Consider the following 19,434-nt stretch of genomic DNA (forward strand, 5'->3'; position numbering starts at 1 on the left):
AACTCATGCCTCTGATCAATAAATATTGAGCTGACGTATGAACGGTAGCGCGTTGAATTATGTGGGAGTATACGTGAATATAAACGTGAGCCGACATAAGGCTGATAGTGATACTGAACTTGAGTAGATAAGACCATAGGTCGGCAAAAAAATGTGTAGCTCACTCAGACTCACTCATGCAACATATTTTGCCCTTAGGGCTCACTCGGACTCACACTCACCAAAATTTTCCTCAACCGGACTCACCCGGACTCAGACTCCCCAAAATTTTTCCCAGCCGAACTTGCTCGGACTCAGACTCGCAAAAACTTTACTCACCCGGACTCACTCAGACTCAGACTCACGTCTCGATATAAGTCTGAGTGAGTCGACTCATGAGCGAGTTCGCCGACCTATGGTCAAGCCTCTTCGCTGTCCTCGTCTCCTGCGCATTTACCCTGTGTCATGTCACACCAATCCCAGACTGCTACCTTAGTGACAAAAAGGAAGTTACACACGAGGCAAGTGCTAATTTCAACTCTTTATTCCACACTGCAGTGCTGCGATCGACTGAAACCACTTTGGCGCAGCTTCTGGAGCAGCAAGTCAGCCTTTTCGAGCAGTTGCCTGTCGCACATTTCTGAACAGAAGTTTTCAAGTCGCTAAGTGGAAGTACTTTTACCATCTTTAGCAATATAAATATATGCAAACATACATGCGCATTTATATATAATATCCCAAAAGGTGAAATTAGCTCACTGCTCCTCGGCTTGCTGCGAACAGCCTAAAATTTCTATATATATCTGTCACTGTGACATCAGGCTGCCTGAAATTCCCTCACAATAGACTCCTAATCTGTTATTCAGTAATGCTTTCCCTGATGCTTCAAGCTTCATAAAATTTTCCACTCATATTCTTTTTACTATAAAAAATAATTAGTACTGCGATATGTGCTTTCAATACAACCTAGGCACTCATGCTACATGGTATAGTAAATGCACTTTATGAAAAGACTCGTTACACTTTTGGCTCGTTGGCGGTTAAAAAAAATAGAAGGTTTAATATATATTTTGCATATTCTGTCCGAATTCCAATGCCGCACAAGTAATTTGCGAGAACGAAAGTCTCCGCATTGTATTTAGACAGGTTACTTAACTTGAACCTTTGCCGAAGTCAAGAAGCAGCACCGATATACAGTAAAACCTCGTTATAACGAAGTTGAAGGGGGAGTCGTAATTACTTTGTTATAACCATTAGTTCGTTATAGCCAATATCCATTTTTAACGACAATTAGCATGCAAGAGAGGACGTACTGACCACCAAATCCCACAGCAGCCCGCCACGCAAACGAAAAACGGCTGTCGCACGGAGAAAAACTAGCAAAAGAAAAAAAAAAAGAACAGCAAAGAACTGCTACTTTATTCACGCCAAACTCGGCACACCAGCTGGCGGCTCACTTAGCAGAAAAATAGTCCTTAATAGACTTCTGCCGTGTCTTCCTCAGACGGATGATGGCTTTTTCGGCCGCTGCCGCTATGTCGAGTCCGTCCTCGCCGTCATCGTGAGCGCCGAAGAAGCGGCGCAGCAGGTCTGCCGCATCCAGCGCTTGCGCGGACGTCGGAACATCGGGTACACCAACTCCGGGCTGTCGTCGACACATTCGTCACTGTCGTCATTCACCACCCCTGTCACCGCGCGCACAATTTCAGCCTCTGTCAGCTCTTCGGTTGTCAGCATCGGCACTGACGTACGTGCAGAAGGTGCCACAGTCGGGCACAACTCCGGCGTCAAGGAGAGCGTCCCACGACGCCAGGTCTTGGTCACCCGCGGCACCCTCATTGGCGGCAGCACCGATATCTTCGCTGTCACCGCCGCTGTTGACGCCAAATGAGGCATGCCGGAAGCAGTTGGCGATCGTGCTTGCTGTTACAGACATCCAAGCAACCTGTAGCATCTCGATCGCCATGTAGAGGTCGATTGTAGTCTCGCGCTTCGTGCTGATATTGAGTAGAATTCGGTCGATTACACGCTTGCGGTACCGTGCTCAACGCTACGCCGAAATCTTCGGCAACTTTTTTCTTCTTGACGCCGGACTCAACGGCTTTCAACATAGCCGCCTTCTGCTCGATTGTAATCGTTTTGCGCTTTCGTTTGCCGTTGCCGTCGTCCATCTCTTGTCTAGCGGCGGGAACCGAGAGAGACGCTGTTCTGATGCACACGCAGCGAATGACAAGCAAAAAGCCCCGCGCGGCGCCGCGCTCACTCCGCGCGGTTGCCGCGTCGCCGTCCACGCGCGCAACAGGGGGGGGGGGGTGATTCTTAAAAGGAAGAAGGAAATGAAAATGAAAATTGGGTGTAGAGTGCACGATAACTGTCTCTCAAGTGAGGACACCTCAACCGATACACTCACGGGGGACTGGGGATTGAAGGGACAGTGAGAGTGAAAAGAGATGGTAAAAGAAGAAAAAAAGAAGAAAAAAAAGAAAGGTATGAGTGGAAAAAAAAAAGGTGAGGGGGGGGGGGGGGGGGCAGGAGAACGGGCGTCCGAGTCACCGTGGTGAGCGGCTAGAAAATTCGTTCGACTAGGCCGGCATCCTCGAGAAAAGCGAGTAGGGCCGGAGCGGGCGGGTTCACGAGTTCCGCGGGAGAGGGGAGGCCGGGTGACGTGCGCGGGTGGGTCCACGAGTTTCAGTGGAAGGGGAGGCAGGCAGACGCGCACCCTCGCGCGTGTTGGCAGGCGGCTCCTCGGGAGCGCGAGGCGCGAGTTTTGAATGACCGCATCCGTGATGGGACGTAAACCGTCGCGCGCTATAAGACATTGACTTGCCGGCTACCAAAATGGTCAGTAAATGGTCGGTGGGGAAAAAAAAACGTTCGTTATATCCATTGCGAGGAAATTTTAGCTTCGTTAAAACGAGGTTTTAAATACATGGGCGTCTATGGGAATTTCAAGGGGAATTACGATTGCTTCGTTATATCCATTAGTTCGTTATATCCCGCTTCGTTATAACGAGCTTCTACTGTAGTGGGATAGTGTCTCACTGTGCCTTCCCAGCAAAATCCCACAGGCCACAGCAACGGTCGGAGCTGTTGATAAATCCTGACCGTTGTACAGTATTAAAACTCAAGTGCCCTGCATAAAATCTTTTGAAAATCCGAAAAAATATCACTCCAATATTTTTAAAAATAACCTAACTAAAATGTTACACTTTAAATAGATACACATGCTGCTTAGTGTAATTAATGCAATCAATGTTCATAAAAAGACCAGCTTCTCTCAAAATACCTGTAATTTCACCGATTACTAGATTTTTTGCTGACTTAACAACATTGATTATAACTATTTTTACCTCACCTGATGATGCATCTTTGCAATACAGGGTGGTTCACACTGTTTGCCAGGGCCCCCCTTCCCCTGCCTCCTTCCCGGCTAGAAAACTCAGAATTATTGCTTGCACTGAGGGTGCACATGTAGTGCAGTACACCTTGCACGTATAAACTTTGCATTCCGATCAACACATTTACACTGTGTGGCTGCCCGAATACACGGCAACTCTAGCTTCCACCTCCACCTCCCTGGCATCGCTGTCTGGGTCAGTACATCAAGCTTTCGTGTATCTTGCCAGCTTACACGATTTTGCATGCCGCCATCTATTGGCACACAGCAAAAGTTATTTACAGCAGGGCATGCACTTTGGTGCTGAAGTCACCATTTACGAGACACTGTGTGCATGTCTTTGCAGCTGGGCAAGGTGGTGGCAACGAGCAAAGATGTAGCACGAATGCTGGTTAGGCATGAACATTATTGTAAGCTCCATAAGGAGCTGCTCATCACTAGAGACCGGATTTTAGGCAAATTCCTATTTCGTTCCTTGCGTTCCTATCGCGCCACTTTGATACATGAGCACGAATAAGATGTTAAGAAGGGCTTTTATAGATAAATGCCTATTTTTGGTGTTTGTGCCTAAATGCTTCCAAATGCCTATAAATGCCTATTTTCAGAACTGGCGCTTATATGAACACTATTTAGCCTCAAGTTTCGCTACCGGGTGCAGTTTGAGACCGTTATTCATCTTACCTTGCAACACTGACTGTTCGGAACTACAGGGTTCCAACCTAGTCCTCTAGTTCAACGAACTCCCGGAAACAACCACTAGCAGCAGTGAAGTGGCACATGCTGGCAAGCATTCGCCACCACGCTGACATGGCGCAAGTGGTTGGCGAATGCGAGACCACAGAGCGGAAAGGAGAGTGAATGGCAAAAAAAAATTATAAATAATAATAACACATTAAAAAATAATAAAAAAATAATAAGGCGCCTTCGCACTAGTGGTGCCAAGCCTGAAGGAAGTGCAGAGGTGGGCAGCAGCCTTCTTTGTTTCTCTTCGGTTTTCCCTTTCTTTCTTTTTCTCTCATCTCCCTGTTTTTTCTATATCTTTTTGTCTCTTTATATATATTTCTTTCTGTCTGTCTCTATGTATTTGTTTGTCTTTTTTGCTCTTTCCATCTTTCTCTTTCTCCCTTTCTCTTTATTTTTCGCTTCCTTTTTCTTTCTATCTCTTTCCCTCTCTTACTTTCTATTTCTGTCTGTCTTCCCTTTCTTCCTATGCTTAGCTGTACTCTCTCCCCTCCTTCCTTTCCTCCTCACCTTCACACCTCTCCCCCTCACCCTCACTTCCCATTCCCGCCACCTCACTATACTATACTGTACAAGGCTATGCTATGTTCTGTCAGCGTGCCTGGATTGCCGAGTGGTTAAGACTCACTCCTTCAGAACGTGGGTACGCAGGTTCGAATACCGCCGCCTCACGAACTTTTTTTCACCGAGATTTTCACTTTCCTTACACATTTCTTTCTTTCTGATACCCAGATTGGTGGTCTAGTAGTTATGGTGCTCGACTGCTAACTTGAAGGTCATGGTATCAATCCCAGCCGTGGCGGCCACATTTTCGATGGAGGCGAAAATGCTTGAGGCCCATGTACTTAGTTTTAGATGCACGTTAAAGAACCCCGGGTGGTCAAAATTTCTGGAGCACTCCACTACGGCATCTCTCATAATCATAGGTCAGCAAGCTCACTCATGAGTCGACTTACTCAGACTCATATTGAGACGTGAGTCTGAGTGAGCTCCACATTTTTTGCCGACTTATGGGGAGATGCTCCTCGGAAAATTTTTCGTCAAGTATTTGTCACAGCTCAATGAAACTTTTACCATTTATAGAGTTTGAGCTCCGCTTTTCAAATCTGCTTTTATCTTTTTTATAGCTCATTTGGTTAATTTTTTGCAGACAATGCATTTGTGAAAACAGTGCATTTTTGTGCAAGCTTAGGCAACAATAGCAAGCACCAAAAACACTAAAAAAATAGCTCATATTGCTCCTAATGAATTGAGGAATTCAATAAAGCAAGAAAACATAGGGTAACATATGTGTGTTAGCCTAGAAAAAAAATTCCAATGCCGAGTTTCAGTTTTACCATTCTCAAGGAAGAAACTTATCAAATCATCTTGCTGAATATGCTTGTGGAAAACTGTGAAAGTTGTTTCTTTGAATTGAGGACATGTTAAACTATAAGAATGCCAAATTTCATTACAATCTGACTACATAGAGTGCACAAATTTAGTGCACAGACTCTAAAAATGCAGCAAAACGAAGAACTGAGAAAAACATGTTTGAAAGCTACACTACGGTGGACGCTACGCTAGACTATGGTGGGGAAAAGATTTTTTTTTCTTCTGTACTTTCAGCAAGAAAGCCGCGTTGTCGAAGTGGGCTCTGGGAGAAGAGGGTTAGGCCTACGTGCTTGCGAAAATTCAAGAGCCGGCAATGCCGCGGATCGATATGCCGCGTGCATGAAATTTGGGCAAATTCGCGCTTTCACGAGCCACCACGAGGACTTTTATTGCACTTTTTCTCAACTTCTAGTTGATTCTTAGCTTTGATTCTTGAATATATTAAAGAGGAGGCTTGGGGGAATACAAAACACAACAAAACACAAATTCAACTTTTTCGAAAAAAATCGCGATTTTTCGAGTAGCATCTCCCCTTATGCTCATAATCATACCATAGTTTCGGGACGTTAAACCCCATCAATTATTATTATCATTAATTCTTTCTTTCTCTCTCTCTCTGTACTCGTTCTCTCACCCATCAGAGTTATTCCATCCCGCGCCGGAGCTATCGGCGCACGTGTTTTGGAAGCGAAGCAGAAGACGAAGAAGAGGAGGAAGAGAGCACGTGCTGATTCATGACGATGATAGTTTCTGTTTGCACTACGCAACGCAACGAAAAGCTTAAGGAGCTCCGCTCTTAAAAAGAAAGAAAATGTGATGTGCACGGGCTTTTTCTTTGTTTGTAATGTACTTTGTAAGGTGTTCACTGCAGTAGCATACATACTTTATGTTGCTGCGTGTGTTTGTATGTGTGTGTGTAATATACCCATGCAAAACTGAAAAGTTTTGAGGGAGGGGGGTTGAATTCCCTGAAGCCCCCCGCCCTTCCTGGCTACACCAGTTATTCACTGCCAGGGGAGAGAAATTGGCTCTACGTGATTCGACCCAGCCAATAGGAGGAATCCCTCCCTCCTGGTCTTTCAGCGATCTGGCTATCTGCTCCTGCTCTGTCCTTCTTAGTCATGCTGAGAAGACACCCAGGAGTGTGTTGATGCAACAGTGATCCAACATCCCCTATACTTTCCTTGGCTTTATTGTCTGTTAGTTCTCATTAATATTGTGTCTAACAAAGAAAAACGAGCCCTTAAAAGTAATCTTCTTTCCTTGATTCAACAGTTGCCACTTCACTCATTGTGCAGAGCACGGGAGTGTTCTGCGAACTGTGTGGGACAAAGCACAATTGTAGAGCTATGTTCAACTGTTGGCGTCTTTGTGCCATCTTAAGCAATAACATTCTTGTTTTCTTGTCATAGATACAGGTCGCGCATGCCTTTGTTTCAAATTATTTGCATTTATGTGAAAATTTATTGTGCCTGTATTCACAATATTGTCACGTGGTCGTGACGTCGACGAAGACAGCAGTCGGCACGTGCGAGAAGAAACTGTGTATTTGGCCGAACTTGTGGACGGGAAATTGAAAGTCAAACTACAGCGATACACTGATAGCGGTGAACAGAGCGCCGACCGTCGAACAACTGCTCATGGCTGGGATGCGCTGTCTTTTATACATCACGCATCGAACTTTGCAGTCTTATCACTCGTGGTCGCGCCAGCTCTGGAATAACCTTGACCATTCACGTCCTGCGCGCAATGTTAACAAAATGATCTACTACAATCGCGAAGCTTCTCGAACACTGCGGCGCGGTCAGCGTCGAGCATTGATAACCGCCCTTGCTGGTCAAATCCGAATACATCAAAATAAAAGAAGCGGGCGTGGCAATATTGGAGGCCTAACACGTTGCTTTGCCTGCCTGTTTTCGTCACCTAAAGCAACCTTTTTTTAAAAATCCGACCCCTAGTGATTGCGAGCGTGCATGCAGGCACATGGCAGCCTCGGTAACTATGCACCTCATGATGCTCGAATCAGCCAATTGCTGTGAGTTTGGGTATATGGCACGGTCATTTGGCTATATGGCATCATTTGTAGAAAGAAGAGGGAACAATTTCTAGCAGACTTTGAAAATTAATTGTGAAGTCCAGGCCACGTGCTGTGCTACAATGTTTGACTTACGTGTTCTCAGGAGCCTCGACCACCAATCGGCCGCGTTTTCTGACAACGTTGAAGAGTTGCAGGGCCCCTTTAAACTGAATGACTCAGACCAAAATATGCAATTGTTCAGCAAAATATGAGCAGCATCAAAGCACAGTCAAGTTTCCCAAGGACCCAGATCATTGCGCAAAAGTGAAACTCTGGTGAAGTTGGAGGGTAGACATTGGCAACTGGCAAAGCTTGTTCACCCCAGGACATCACTCAGTGATCTGCTGAATGCACTCACCCGATGCAGCTCGTCACGTCTGGCTTGCCGTCCTTCCTGTGAGTGAATCAGTGCTTTCTGGACACTGCGTATCGCCAGCCGATAGCAGTTGCGCCGCCTGCCATAGAAGTTCTGCACAAAAGGCCACATAGGTAAGCACAAGTTCACTCATTAAAGCTACCATCAATGCGCTCCTAAAATTACCTGGCACTTGCTAAAAGCAACGACTGACTACTGCATTCTAATCCTTGCATGTAAAACTGCCTACTGCTGCTTCACGTTTGCAGTGATTGTTGCTGTCAAACAGATGCTTATATAAAGGCACAGACCTGTGATACTGACACTGAAAACTTAAAACAGCCATTGTGCACACTGCTGTTCTCCACCACCTCCTTTCCTTCCCGTTCACCCAAACGTCATGAAAAAGAAAACTTCTCACCATCCACAACTCGTTGTTGTGGAAGCATAACAGCACCATGAAAGCTGTCATTCCTATGCATATCACAACAAAGAAAAACAATTACATGCACCTAACACAGGTGTGGTAAGAGACTGTTACCCACAACCGAAAGAGCATAACTAAAGAAGGCGAAGCATTGTGTGGGAGAGGCAGACAAACGTGAAGCTAGTGAGCATCGGAACGTCAATGGGCTGAGCAAGAACGCAGCCAGCTTGCAAGAGAGCAGCTGATCCTATTCCAGATTCGGGCCCGGCAAAACCAGTTGCTGGGGGCGTGGCCTCGGTGCTACGTCGTGCGCAGCGTGGGCCTGCACGTTCCTGAACGAGCAGTTCCTGCTCTGCTCGTGTGCTCTCACACAACTTGATCATGCACCTTCCCTGACAAGTTTGCGTCGTCTGTATCTTCCAGATGGTGAGGACGCGCCGAGTACTCGCATGTGCAGTTGGGGAACTGTAAGGTTCAGGAAGGGTAACTGCATTGTTTGGCTTTTGAGAGAGAACGTAATAGTTCATTTGTGACGTCGATAAATGTTTTGCTTGTCTTTGACTTAGCTGTTTGTGTCTGAGGGCCCAAGAACCTCTACAGCAGGTCTTGCCTGCTCCAAGGATGATCCAAACTATTGCGATTTACCTGCTTGTTAAAACAAAACTTGATGGAGATTCCACCATATTTGCTGAAACACAAATGGATGAGCTCGTGCTGCCAAAGAACTCAGATAAATAATTCCAAGTTGTACATAGACTCTGCAGAGCTCAAACAGCAATCTTGGAGTGAGTAGTCGTGTTATCAGTGTCCAACAAATGACAAAGACAGGATGCAATATGACTGTAGAGAGGCCTAAAATAATTGTTATGACTGCGTAAAAGATAGATAAAATCGTGACAGTGACACGTGAGCTGGTCTACAAGTGTAGAATGTACGTTGAGGGAGCTGACCGCACATATGTAGCCCCGGCCCCCAGTCTCTGTCTTCAGTTCCGCCAAGGCAGCCCTGCCTGCCGGCAGATCCAGCCCCAGGCACAAGTGCACTTCAGCCGAGATTTTCTAATGGAATGCCAATTTCTAAGCTCTGATTCAATGGCATGAAGCTTATTATGTAAGTTTGATTTCCACAGGTGCAGCCAGCAGCTCCTAAGCTCTTTCCATATGAAGGGTTTCATGTCCAAGGCAAGGACAGCTGTACAGAATTTTTAGGCCCTCGCTATATGGTCGTGGCAGTTTTGTCTTCAAACATTCCACCATATGCGTTCCCTATGCAATAGCAGAGCCAGATCCTTGAAATATGACTGTAATGAATAACATTCTTGATAGTTTTGTACTTCATTAATTCTTATGCAGTGATGCTAATTGTAATTCAATCACTTTTCTCAGTACTGAATTACATGTGCCCAATTGCATTATTCGTGAGACAAAGACACGAAACTCCCTCTTCCGTGTACTCATCGATGGCACTTGTCGTTTCCTTGAAACTTTTTTGCTTGGCTTACTCTGAAAGACCAGTCCACTAGCCCTGCCTGTGTGTACATGTTTGTGCTCCTTAATGAGCATTTCGTTTTAATAGAGCTGATTTCCCCTTGCTCGGCTTTCTCGCTAAATCACTGCATTAGTTTTCCCTGCCATTTCATATAGGCAGCCTGTCATACCTTCACATGACTGTCTACCTGGCCTGCATTGCCCGGACGTGGGATGCTCCATGCCCAGGCCACCCCTATGGACTTTTTCCCATGCGCAGGCATGGGTTTGCGGTAAATGCAAGGCCGCAGTAAGATTTCAGTGCCACTACGCTATAATTTTAGATTTCAATGAACCAAAAAATGACTCTCGATTTTACGAACTTTTCAATTTAACCCTTTCAGACGTCACCTAAGAAGAACTGTCTGTAAATGCATCAAATTTGCACATCCATATTTCAAGACACTCGATATTTTATTGCAACAAAAACAATGTCATAATATGCTGATTTATGTTTTATAGTAATTAACCTTAATTATATTGGAATTAAATATCTATTTACCCTGAAGTCATTCATGTTCTGTTTTTTCATAAATAGAGTCATGCCTCAGGTCAGAACAACAGTGCAAATTTGTTTTTATGTCATTTTCGAGCAAATAAAAATGATACTTTTGTCGTGGCTCGCGGGGAGCGGCACGTCGAACGTGGTAGTGCCTTGTTCAGCAAAATGATTATGTACAACACTGCACTGCAAAATGAGGTAAAGGACGGCACATATATTATACAGGAGGTTCAATTAATCCAAACCTCAGTGTACCTCGCTCTTCCTTAGCCACTAGTCAACACAACTAGCAAAAACAAGTGGTGTACACAATTGTGCACAAAGCGTCTCAAAGGGTTAACGAAACAATTTAAGCAAGGTCACCACAACGTTAAATTGAGTTTCAACTGCAAGTACAAAGCTAGTGACATCATACATTAGATTACAAGACATTATGATTTAGAAAATGTGAAAAACGAAAAGGGTGTGTATTACTTAGCCCTTAAGTGCCAATTAAATCCAAAATATTGTTCGAAAATTGCCAATTTTTTAATGACGTGAAATGCTTCAGTAACATGTTCAAACCATAAAAATACTTGCAAAACATTTTATGGCAGATACAAATGCTTTATTTGTCATATTGCACATCGTCATGTAATACCCCACACCTGGTGCATTTGATGTGTATCCCGAAAGAAATTTCTGCAACTCCACAAAGTATGGGTTCCATTTGGCTTCCCATGGAAAAAATGCACTATTCCTAGTTAGTTCAATACAAACTAGATGAGGCTACCATCCTTGTGGTAGCGTTCAAAGCACGGCACTGCACCATGTTCATTTATAATGCACCGGGAAACACAAGGCGTGCATTTCACCATTTAGTGTGCAGAGTCTCATTCAATAAAAGGGACAATCACGGAGCCCGTGCTGCCATTTATGTTTTAAATAGGAACACACCATTTGAGGATATGGGCTCGTCAAAAGCCTCTTGGAACATTGCCGAAGAGCCATGACAAACATAGGTTGTCATAAGCAAAAAAGTGACGACTGCTCATGACGAGTTCCAGTCATCATAAGCGCCTAAGGGGTTAATGGAAACCATATGCAATACACAAACTGTGCAGATTTGCTGGTATATGCTCGCATAACGATGCATATCACAACCAAACCTTAAACAACAGCCTCAAGTTGCTGAGAAAAAGAAAGAAAAGGAATGCATGAATCATGGGTACAAACGGACCAGCTAAGCATTATCAATGAAGTGCTTATGCTGATAGTCAAGAAAGTTATCGTGATTTTTCTGGCAATGCTGTTTGGAAGATCATTCCACAGGCAATAGCCATGCACAGGAGTGACAAGAAATTAAAAGCATTTCTGGTGCCGTAAATGTGGGTGTAACCAAAGTTATTATGCAATCTATACGATAAGTATAGGGCTCCGTGTTTTTGGTTTTATCCGAAAAAATCCAATAAACATTCGTCGGTAAATTTTTCGACAATTCGGATTTATCCGATAAACTCCGATTTCAAGGGCCAATATGACCTGATTTCATTCTTTATCGAAAGTGAAAGTTCTAAGCGCTCACTGATACATCTTCTGGTTTGACTGATCTAAAGTTTACCGCGCGTAGCTATATTTAGCCAACGTAACTGTATTCTGCTCCGACTCAGCTTCTTACATGCAGAAGCTTCATAAGGACTTGCAACTCTCCAACCCTGAATTCAAGGCGCTTCACTTCAAAGATCCGTGCCACCTACTCAACAACGCTCTGGAGGATGGAATCAGGACAAGCTCGTTTAACATAGTTCACGATTTTGTTGTGCACTTTCCTGCCCTGTTGAAGTCGTTGCGAGAGCTGCGCCGTAGGTTTGGTCTTGATGGACATGCCCATGGCCAAGCACACAAGTCGCTGAAAACCGTATGTCCGTCGAGGTGGTTCTCTTTTTATGAAGCTCTAGAAGATAATTTGGACTACTGGCGCGTCATTTTGTCTTTCTTAAGAAGCAACAAAGTCAAAGGAACGAAGTGTGAGAAGCTCAAGAGTCTTATTGCATTGCCTGAAGCTGTGCAGGACTTGCTCGTTAATATTGAGGTTTCTGAAGACCAATTCGTGTGCCATGCTCTCAATCCTTAAGGAACTTGAGGCAGAAAGTACCCTGGCACACCAAGTTTATCCCATACTGGGGGTTCGTTTCCATGCACTCATCAGCCAATGGCGTGATCCAACCGAGGTATTCGCATCAGGTGTCACAAGTCCGTTGGACCTTCTTGACGAGACTGACCCCTTAACAACTGTCGCAGACTTTCACGGATACTACGCTGCTGTCGGCAAAAAGCGGAGACAGACATCTGAGAGGAACCTGTGCGATCAACTCCAGTACATGAAAGAATCGTTGTGGTACTGTGTTCAAATTGAGAATCCAAATGTGAAGCATGAGCAGCCCTGCGCGTTCGAAACCTATGTGCCTATTTTTCAATTAGTGCTTCTTGAAACTGACGACATGAACCAGCTCCTAATTCAGGAGCTCCTAAGCTCCTGAGTGTTGTTGCAAACTATCAGTGCTATGAACTATGTAACATTGTTGAACCCCTGTCGTTTTGGAGACTTCACAATGTCTAGTGGCCAGTGCTTTCCCGCTGCGCGTTGCGTCTTCTGGCGCTTCCTGTTTCTAGCGCTAACGCTGGAAGGGCATTTTCAAAGCTGAGAGTCGTCAATCGAAAGGAGCGCACTTCGATCACTGACAGCAACCTCGCAAAGTATGCTTGCGTGTTTTACAATAAGCTTTAAGCGTAAGGTTGTTATATGCAGAAATACAGGTGTTTTGTCTTAAAGGATTTCGCTTGTGCGTATATATGTTTTTGTGCATTCAAACCTTCTAGAAAAAATAAAATGTGCTTCGTGTGTTTTGACGTTTTAGTGTCCAGATATGAATTGATCTAAGATTTTAGGGTTTTGAGAATAATGCAAAACTCCAAATTTCGGAGAATTGGGGATTTACTAGAAATAAACTCCGATAAGCGCCAAATTTCTGCCAAAAATATGAACTCCCATACACACCCGCCGATTTTCAAGAAATATAAACACCGAAAACACGGAGCCCTAGCGATAAGTAAGAGGGACATTGTGATTGCACTAGTGGTGACCGAGTGGGATTGACATATTTATGAAAGAGAGATAAAAGGGCAATGTCTCAACGGGCTGTTAAACAATTGAGATTTGAGCTTTAACTGGGTTACAGTGACTTTGTTGTTATAACCCCGCGACGACAAGCTCTGTTCTGGATCGCTTTTAACCTGTCTGTTAGGTATTTCCGATAGGTTAAGTGTTCCCTAACTGGGGTTGGACAAATGTTTGGTAGGCACAGGGGTGGGACAGCTCAGACAGCTTTTGGAGCAGAAAAACTGTTTTTTGGAGAAGCTAGAAAAAAGAAAAAGCAAGAAGCTATTTTATGACAGCCAGGGCAAATGTTCCACGTCAGAGCTATTCATATAGTAAAGTTACAAGTTAAAAAAAAATTAACATGCAAGATGTCACCAATATCGGTATCATAACGAAAGTAAACACTGCATGCACATTTTATCAAAATTAACATGCAAGATGTCACCAATATCGATATCATAACGAAAGTAAACAATGCATGCACATTTTATTCCAACTTTATTGCTTTTGCTTTTTCTGCACTTTGTTAAATTCTGCAATTTGCTGAATAGCCTCCTTCAGAAGGCAGAGTTTCCTTTAGGAAAAGTACTTGGTCACTTTCGATTTTGTGAATATCGTCCTCCTTAATGCCAGAACTAACGAATACATCTTCACTAGAGAGCAGTGCTACGCTTGATTCCACTTGGTCTCCCAAGACCTTCCGGTCATTCTGCATCAACTCTCTGTGGTGGTGGTAGCAACTTCTATGACTTTCAGTTTTTGGGCACTTGTTTCAGCACTGAGCCTCGTGCATACTTTGCCCTGGACTGCTTGACACTCCTGATCAGTTAAGCGGTAAGGGGAGCATTCGTGGCATCCCCACTGACTCCTCATTTGCCGTATCTCATCTACGCTTGCAATATTAAGTGAGCGGCGCCCCTCAAGAAGACTCTTGTTCTCGCTAAACCCTCGTTCAACGTCTGTGCCTCCGTGAGTTAAAGAAAGGCACTAAACAGTGAAAAAGAATGCAGCCGTGTTAAAGGGAGCAACTTACGTATGCTCATACTAATGCCTTTGAGAGGATAGCCTGCCAGAAAAATCAGAAAAAGATAATTGCAGTCTTATGAGCAGCTGAGCCCATGGCTGACGCCGTCACTTGCCACAGTAGGCGCAGAATCCAGGCGGGAATGTCACCACACTGAAGGCGTGCCTTCTATATTGAATATATGAAACTATGGAGAGGAAAGAAAGGGGGTGATTATGTCCTGTAGCTGGCCAGCACTCGTGACCTGCGCTCTCGCAAGTTGATTGCTGCAGTGTGGGTGCTGCGATGTGTAAGTAAGCCACATGCTTGCAGAGCAAAACATAGTTGTGTGTGCGCCTTACATTTTGCAGGGCTGAGACATTTGCGTACTGTACGTGATAAATTAATTCCGCTTCGCTTGCACGTCGTGGCCACCTAAGCAGCTGTGCAAATGTGCGGCACGTTTCGTCGGCAAGACATTCATGTTGCACAATCAAGCAGGCGCCGTCAAGGATGCCGTCTTCAGGCAGGCAGCGTGTCGTACGTAGCCATGACAACAACTTGTCCGGGCCAATTCTCAACGTTCCTGGCATCACCGGTACGGCGTATCTGCATGGAGTAGTGTTATGGTTGGACTTCACAGCTTCGCACCGCTGAATTGTGGAAATGATTTGGCGGCATCTACTCCGCTTCCTGCATCGTCAACGTTCCCTGAAACGCACCAGATGCGGCGACGACACTGCAATTGTGTCCTGAACCCTTCAAGGCTGTCAGTTCCTTCGTCAATCGCCTTGGACACACTTGGCTGAGTTTGACGGTTTTATGGCCTGGAGATGAACTATTTGCAGTCGAGGTTGCTCGGACGAGGCAGTCACTTGTGCACTGCTTACTACGCGGTGTCTTTGTGGCTTTGTGACCCGACCGGCAGCTGACAACACACCCGACAACACGGCCAATTTCCAGGAATGTGCGCCGCCGTGATCCCTTCATTGTGTGCATAGTGCCCTATTATGTCTTTTGTTCACCTCCTGGGCCCCGTCCATCATGCCAGGCGCGTCGCTTCTCTCTTTCCTGGGGTGGGAAGGAGGCGGTGCTTTACTTTTCCTTTAGTGGGCGGAGATGAAGATGTGTTGATTGGACTGTCCTGGACTTGATTGTTTTCTCCAACAGGGAATCCTGGGAAGGACCAGGCTTTATAACGTGAGCGTCGAGACGCTCCAAACACGCTACTGCATGCTACCAAATTGTCACGTAAATAAACGTTCTTGTAATCAGCTCCGGCTCCTGAACTCTACTTCTCCCTGAGGCCTGGTTGCTCCCCGGTCCTACGGGCAGACCCCCGACTACATCAGTAGGCAGCTACATGGCGAGCCACAAACACGGGACTATATAGCCCCATAAGAGCCAGCGTGTCTCAGTCCGCTGTTAAATACACTTTCCCTGGTCCTAGTTTCATATGGAACATTACATTCGATATCTGGTACGAAGCAAAATCATAGCTGTTTCAACCACAGTCAGATTCTGTTAAAACTGGACGGAAAACGAATTTGCGGTTGTCGGTTACGGCATTTTGGAGCAGTGGGGCGCAATTTCTGGATATATTGCGGTTTTGGCGCAACTGTACCACCTCTGTAGGCTTGTTTACGCACTTGAGGAGTAGTGCTTTGTAGGTTGCGGCGAAGAAACCCCAATGATATGGAAGCATTAGCAGAAATGGTGGTCGCCTGCCGCGGCGGTACAGTGGTTACGGTATTCCGCTGCTGACCTGAAAGTCGCGGGTTCGATCCCAGCCGCGGCGGTAGAATTTCGATAGAGGCGAAAGAGTTAAAGACCCGTGTACTGTGGATGTCAGTGCACGTTTAAGAACATCAGATGGCGGTAATTTACGAAGGACGGCGTGGTTTTGGCACGTAAAACCATGAAGTTATTAGAACGGTGGTGATCGACCGGAAAATGGCATGGTCTTCTTCCTCGGGCCCCCGCAACGAAGCAGCACTCAGGTTTAGCGCATCCCCGCTCGTGTGTACAATGTGAACACATCGGGTCTTCAAAAGAACACAAGGGCAATTTTCAGTGACTATAAACGAGTGAACAACTGCAGTAGATGCACTGAAATAACTAGACCACTTAAGTAATGGATTTGTGCAATGGTAATAATAAAGGTTGGAAGGACATATATAAGTAGGCCGCGCCTATAGTGCCGGCAGCCGGCATATTATCCCAGAAAAAAAGTTGCCAGCAGTTGTTCCTTATTGGATGCCCATTACCATGTGACTTATCTGCCGGCACATTTCCGGTGAGCCTGTCATGCCGGTAATACATGTGCATGATTGTGCATGATGTCCGTGTCACTGCGGCACTTTGCCTGGCTTCGAGAGACGTTTCAACGCTATAGACATCGATGGTTTTCCACAAACGAGAGTACATTATTTTCCTATTGCTCAGTGAAGGCCCTCTACGCCCTTCGGGCGCGGAAAACTAATCGTGGCTTCGCCCTTGCTTCGCGAGTGCGGCCATTTCGCTGACGCTCAATGGCCGGTTGACAGGGTCTCCGTCACGCGCTACTGGCCGCTGTCGCGGCCACGCGCTGTTTAGCCCGCGCGCCTTCGGGGCAGGCGTACGGGCTGGTCAACTTGAGGAGTCAAAGGACGCCCGAGGCTGGCATCTCCGATACCGCGAGGCCGCCAATCCATCGTGAATTTGACTGTGACTGCAGGAAACGTGCACTTCTTGTGTTACCAAGTGGCAGCGACCAGAAAAAGAGCCACGTTCATGCGGAGCGCCGTTACCGACTACACGTGCGGACAGCCGATGGCGTACGATTAGAGATGGGTCGCTCAGGTGCGAGCCGGATCTTTTGAGTGACTCTTTTAAAAGAACGAGTGATCCGCGGCTCAGTAAAAGTGAGCTGCGGTTCTTTGGGAGACGGCTCACTGAGCCAACTGAGCCGGGTGTGCCAACTGAGCAACGGCGGCGACGGTTCTCCGGTTCTCTTTCGCTCACTGAGCTGAGTGAGCCAATTGAGCGACCGCGGCGACGGTTCTCCGGTTCCCTTTCGCTCACTGAGCCGCGGCGGCGGCGGTTCTTTCTCGCTCCCTGAGAGGCGGTTCTCTCTCGATCGCTCACTCAGCGGTGGTTCGCTCTCGCTCAGTGAGCCGTGCTAAACCGTTGGTTGAACCGACTGAACCGCTCCGTTTGAGTTCGCGTTCCGTGAGAGAGATACGGTGGGTTTCTGAGTGCGGCTTTCACGCCGTCCATTGGTGATGAAAGAAAACAACTGTCCTGTTGTTTTGTTGCTCGCAAGAGTCGCAACCTCCTCGCCTTCGGCTTCCTCCGCGGGTGCCCATGTCCGGGTTTCAGAACTCGAAAAGCGAGAGGGGTGGTGTGAAAGATTGGCTTGTCGAGGCTCGCTGAAGCACGTGGCGCTCAAGTGCGTCTGCAGAACTTTTTGCAGTAGGGTGCATGGGCGAGGGGGGGGGGGGGGGCGAGGGGGAGGTATTCAGCAGCGACGAGCGCGGGCACCGTTTCGATCAAGCTGCCTGCATAGAAAAAGTATTCTAAATTCCAGGAGGAGGAGGGAGGGAGAGGTCAGTGTCCTCCCTCTTGCCTCCTCTCCCTCCTAGCATCAAGTGAGCCGTGAGCCGGTGAGCCGTTAAACTGAGCCGGTTCACTTAAGTGAGCTGAGCCGTTCGGAGCCGCTCAGTGAAGTGAGCCGCTTTGCCCATCTCTACGTACGATCAGACACACGAACAAAAGCTCGAAAGGGGCCGTCCCGCAGAGGTCACGTGGTCGCGGGTGGCCAATAGGAAAGAACTGCCGGTAACCCGTCGACCGATATAATTGACCGGCAGCCGGCAATATAGACACTACCATTTAGGCCATTACTATCGTGGGACGTCAACTCGTAAGTTCAAAGCAACCATTTTCAAGGTTTTGAAATGGTGCACCGACTTGCAATAAGTGTTTTTCGAACCGTTTCATTAGTTGGACAAAAACCAAATGCTGTCGTTGAACGCTCTTCCAGCTTTCCATCTTTAGTGATGGTAGTGCTTATCAGAAAGACCCGATGGCCCCACTTACCGCAGAGATCTGGAAGATGCGCTGCCTTTTCCAGAATTTGCTGGCGCCGCTTTTTACCTTGCGCCCAAAGTTGACTGCGCTGAGGAAAACCATACCGCCAGTTTCGAGACTCCAATGACTCCACACGTGCGCTGCGCAGTGTCGGAGAACAACTATTCTAAACGAGGTGTAGAAGGTATAGAAGGGAAACTGTACCTTTTTCAGTAGAATAAGAGTACATGACCGAGAGATGACGCCACACAAACCATCATCATCATGATTACGTCTGCGAATGGTCGCTTCGCTTCGAAGGGGGTCTATCGAATCGACACATGAGCAGTCGCCGTCGGAGACATTTCATGTAACTAGCGTTGCCGAAGATGCCACTACAGTCACTACAGTGTTATGCCACCCTGCGACCCTACCGCGGTACAATCTCCTCAACTTCGTGAACACCTAACGATGGATGCCTTTTTTCCGTCACCGTTAATCAAAGTCACGATATCATATGAGGGATGTCGTAGTGGAGGGCTCCAGAAATTTTGACCATATGGTGTTCTTTAACGTGCCCCTAAATTTAGATGCACGGGCCTCGAGCATTTCGCCTCCATCGGCATGCGGCCGCCGTGGCTGGGATTCGATCCCGCGACCTTCAGGTGGCGATTCGAAGTGACGCTACCGGCCTACCGGTACTGAAGAATGGCGGAAGGTGCGCGCTGACGGCCTAGTCGTTGAGCAAGAGATGTTTATATTGCCAAAAGACAATGTGACGTTGCATTTGCCGGCGAAAAAAAAGCAACGACCTGCGCTAGCGCTGAGAAGGCGACTGCAGTGCCACCACGTTGGAATCGCAGA

At 46.5% G+C, this 19,434-nt stretch overlaps 1 protein-coding gene across 1 annotated transcript in view; it reads right to left on the minus strand.

Moving 5' to 3' along the window:
* LOC119390963 (50S ribosomal protein L20) overlaps positions 1–18,774 on the minus strand; it is a 31,657-nt gene extending 12,883 nt beyond the window's left edge. The window contains exons 1-2 of the mRNA XM_037658676.2: positions 18,601–18,774; positions 7,927–8,037 (exon numbers count right to left, since the gene is read on the minus strand). Coding sequence (XP_037514604.1) covers positions 7,927–8,037; positions 18,601–18,693 — 204 coding nt within the window. The 5' untranslated portion in view covers positions 18,694–18,774. The remainder of the gene's footprint in view (positions 1–7,926; positions 8,038–18,600) is intronic.
* Between the last annotated feature and the right edge of the window lie 660 nt (positions 18,775–19,434).

This window comes from Rhipicephalus sanguineus, chromosome 4 (genome assembly GCF_013339695.2).
Source record: "Rhipicephalus sanguineus isolate Rsan-2018 chromosome 4, BIME_Rsan_1.4, whole genome shotgun sequence".
NCBI classification, from domain to species: Eukaryota; Metazoa; Arthropoda; class Arachnida; order Ixodida; family Ixodidae; genus Rhipicephalus; species Rhipicephalus sanguineus.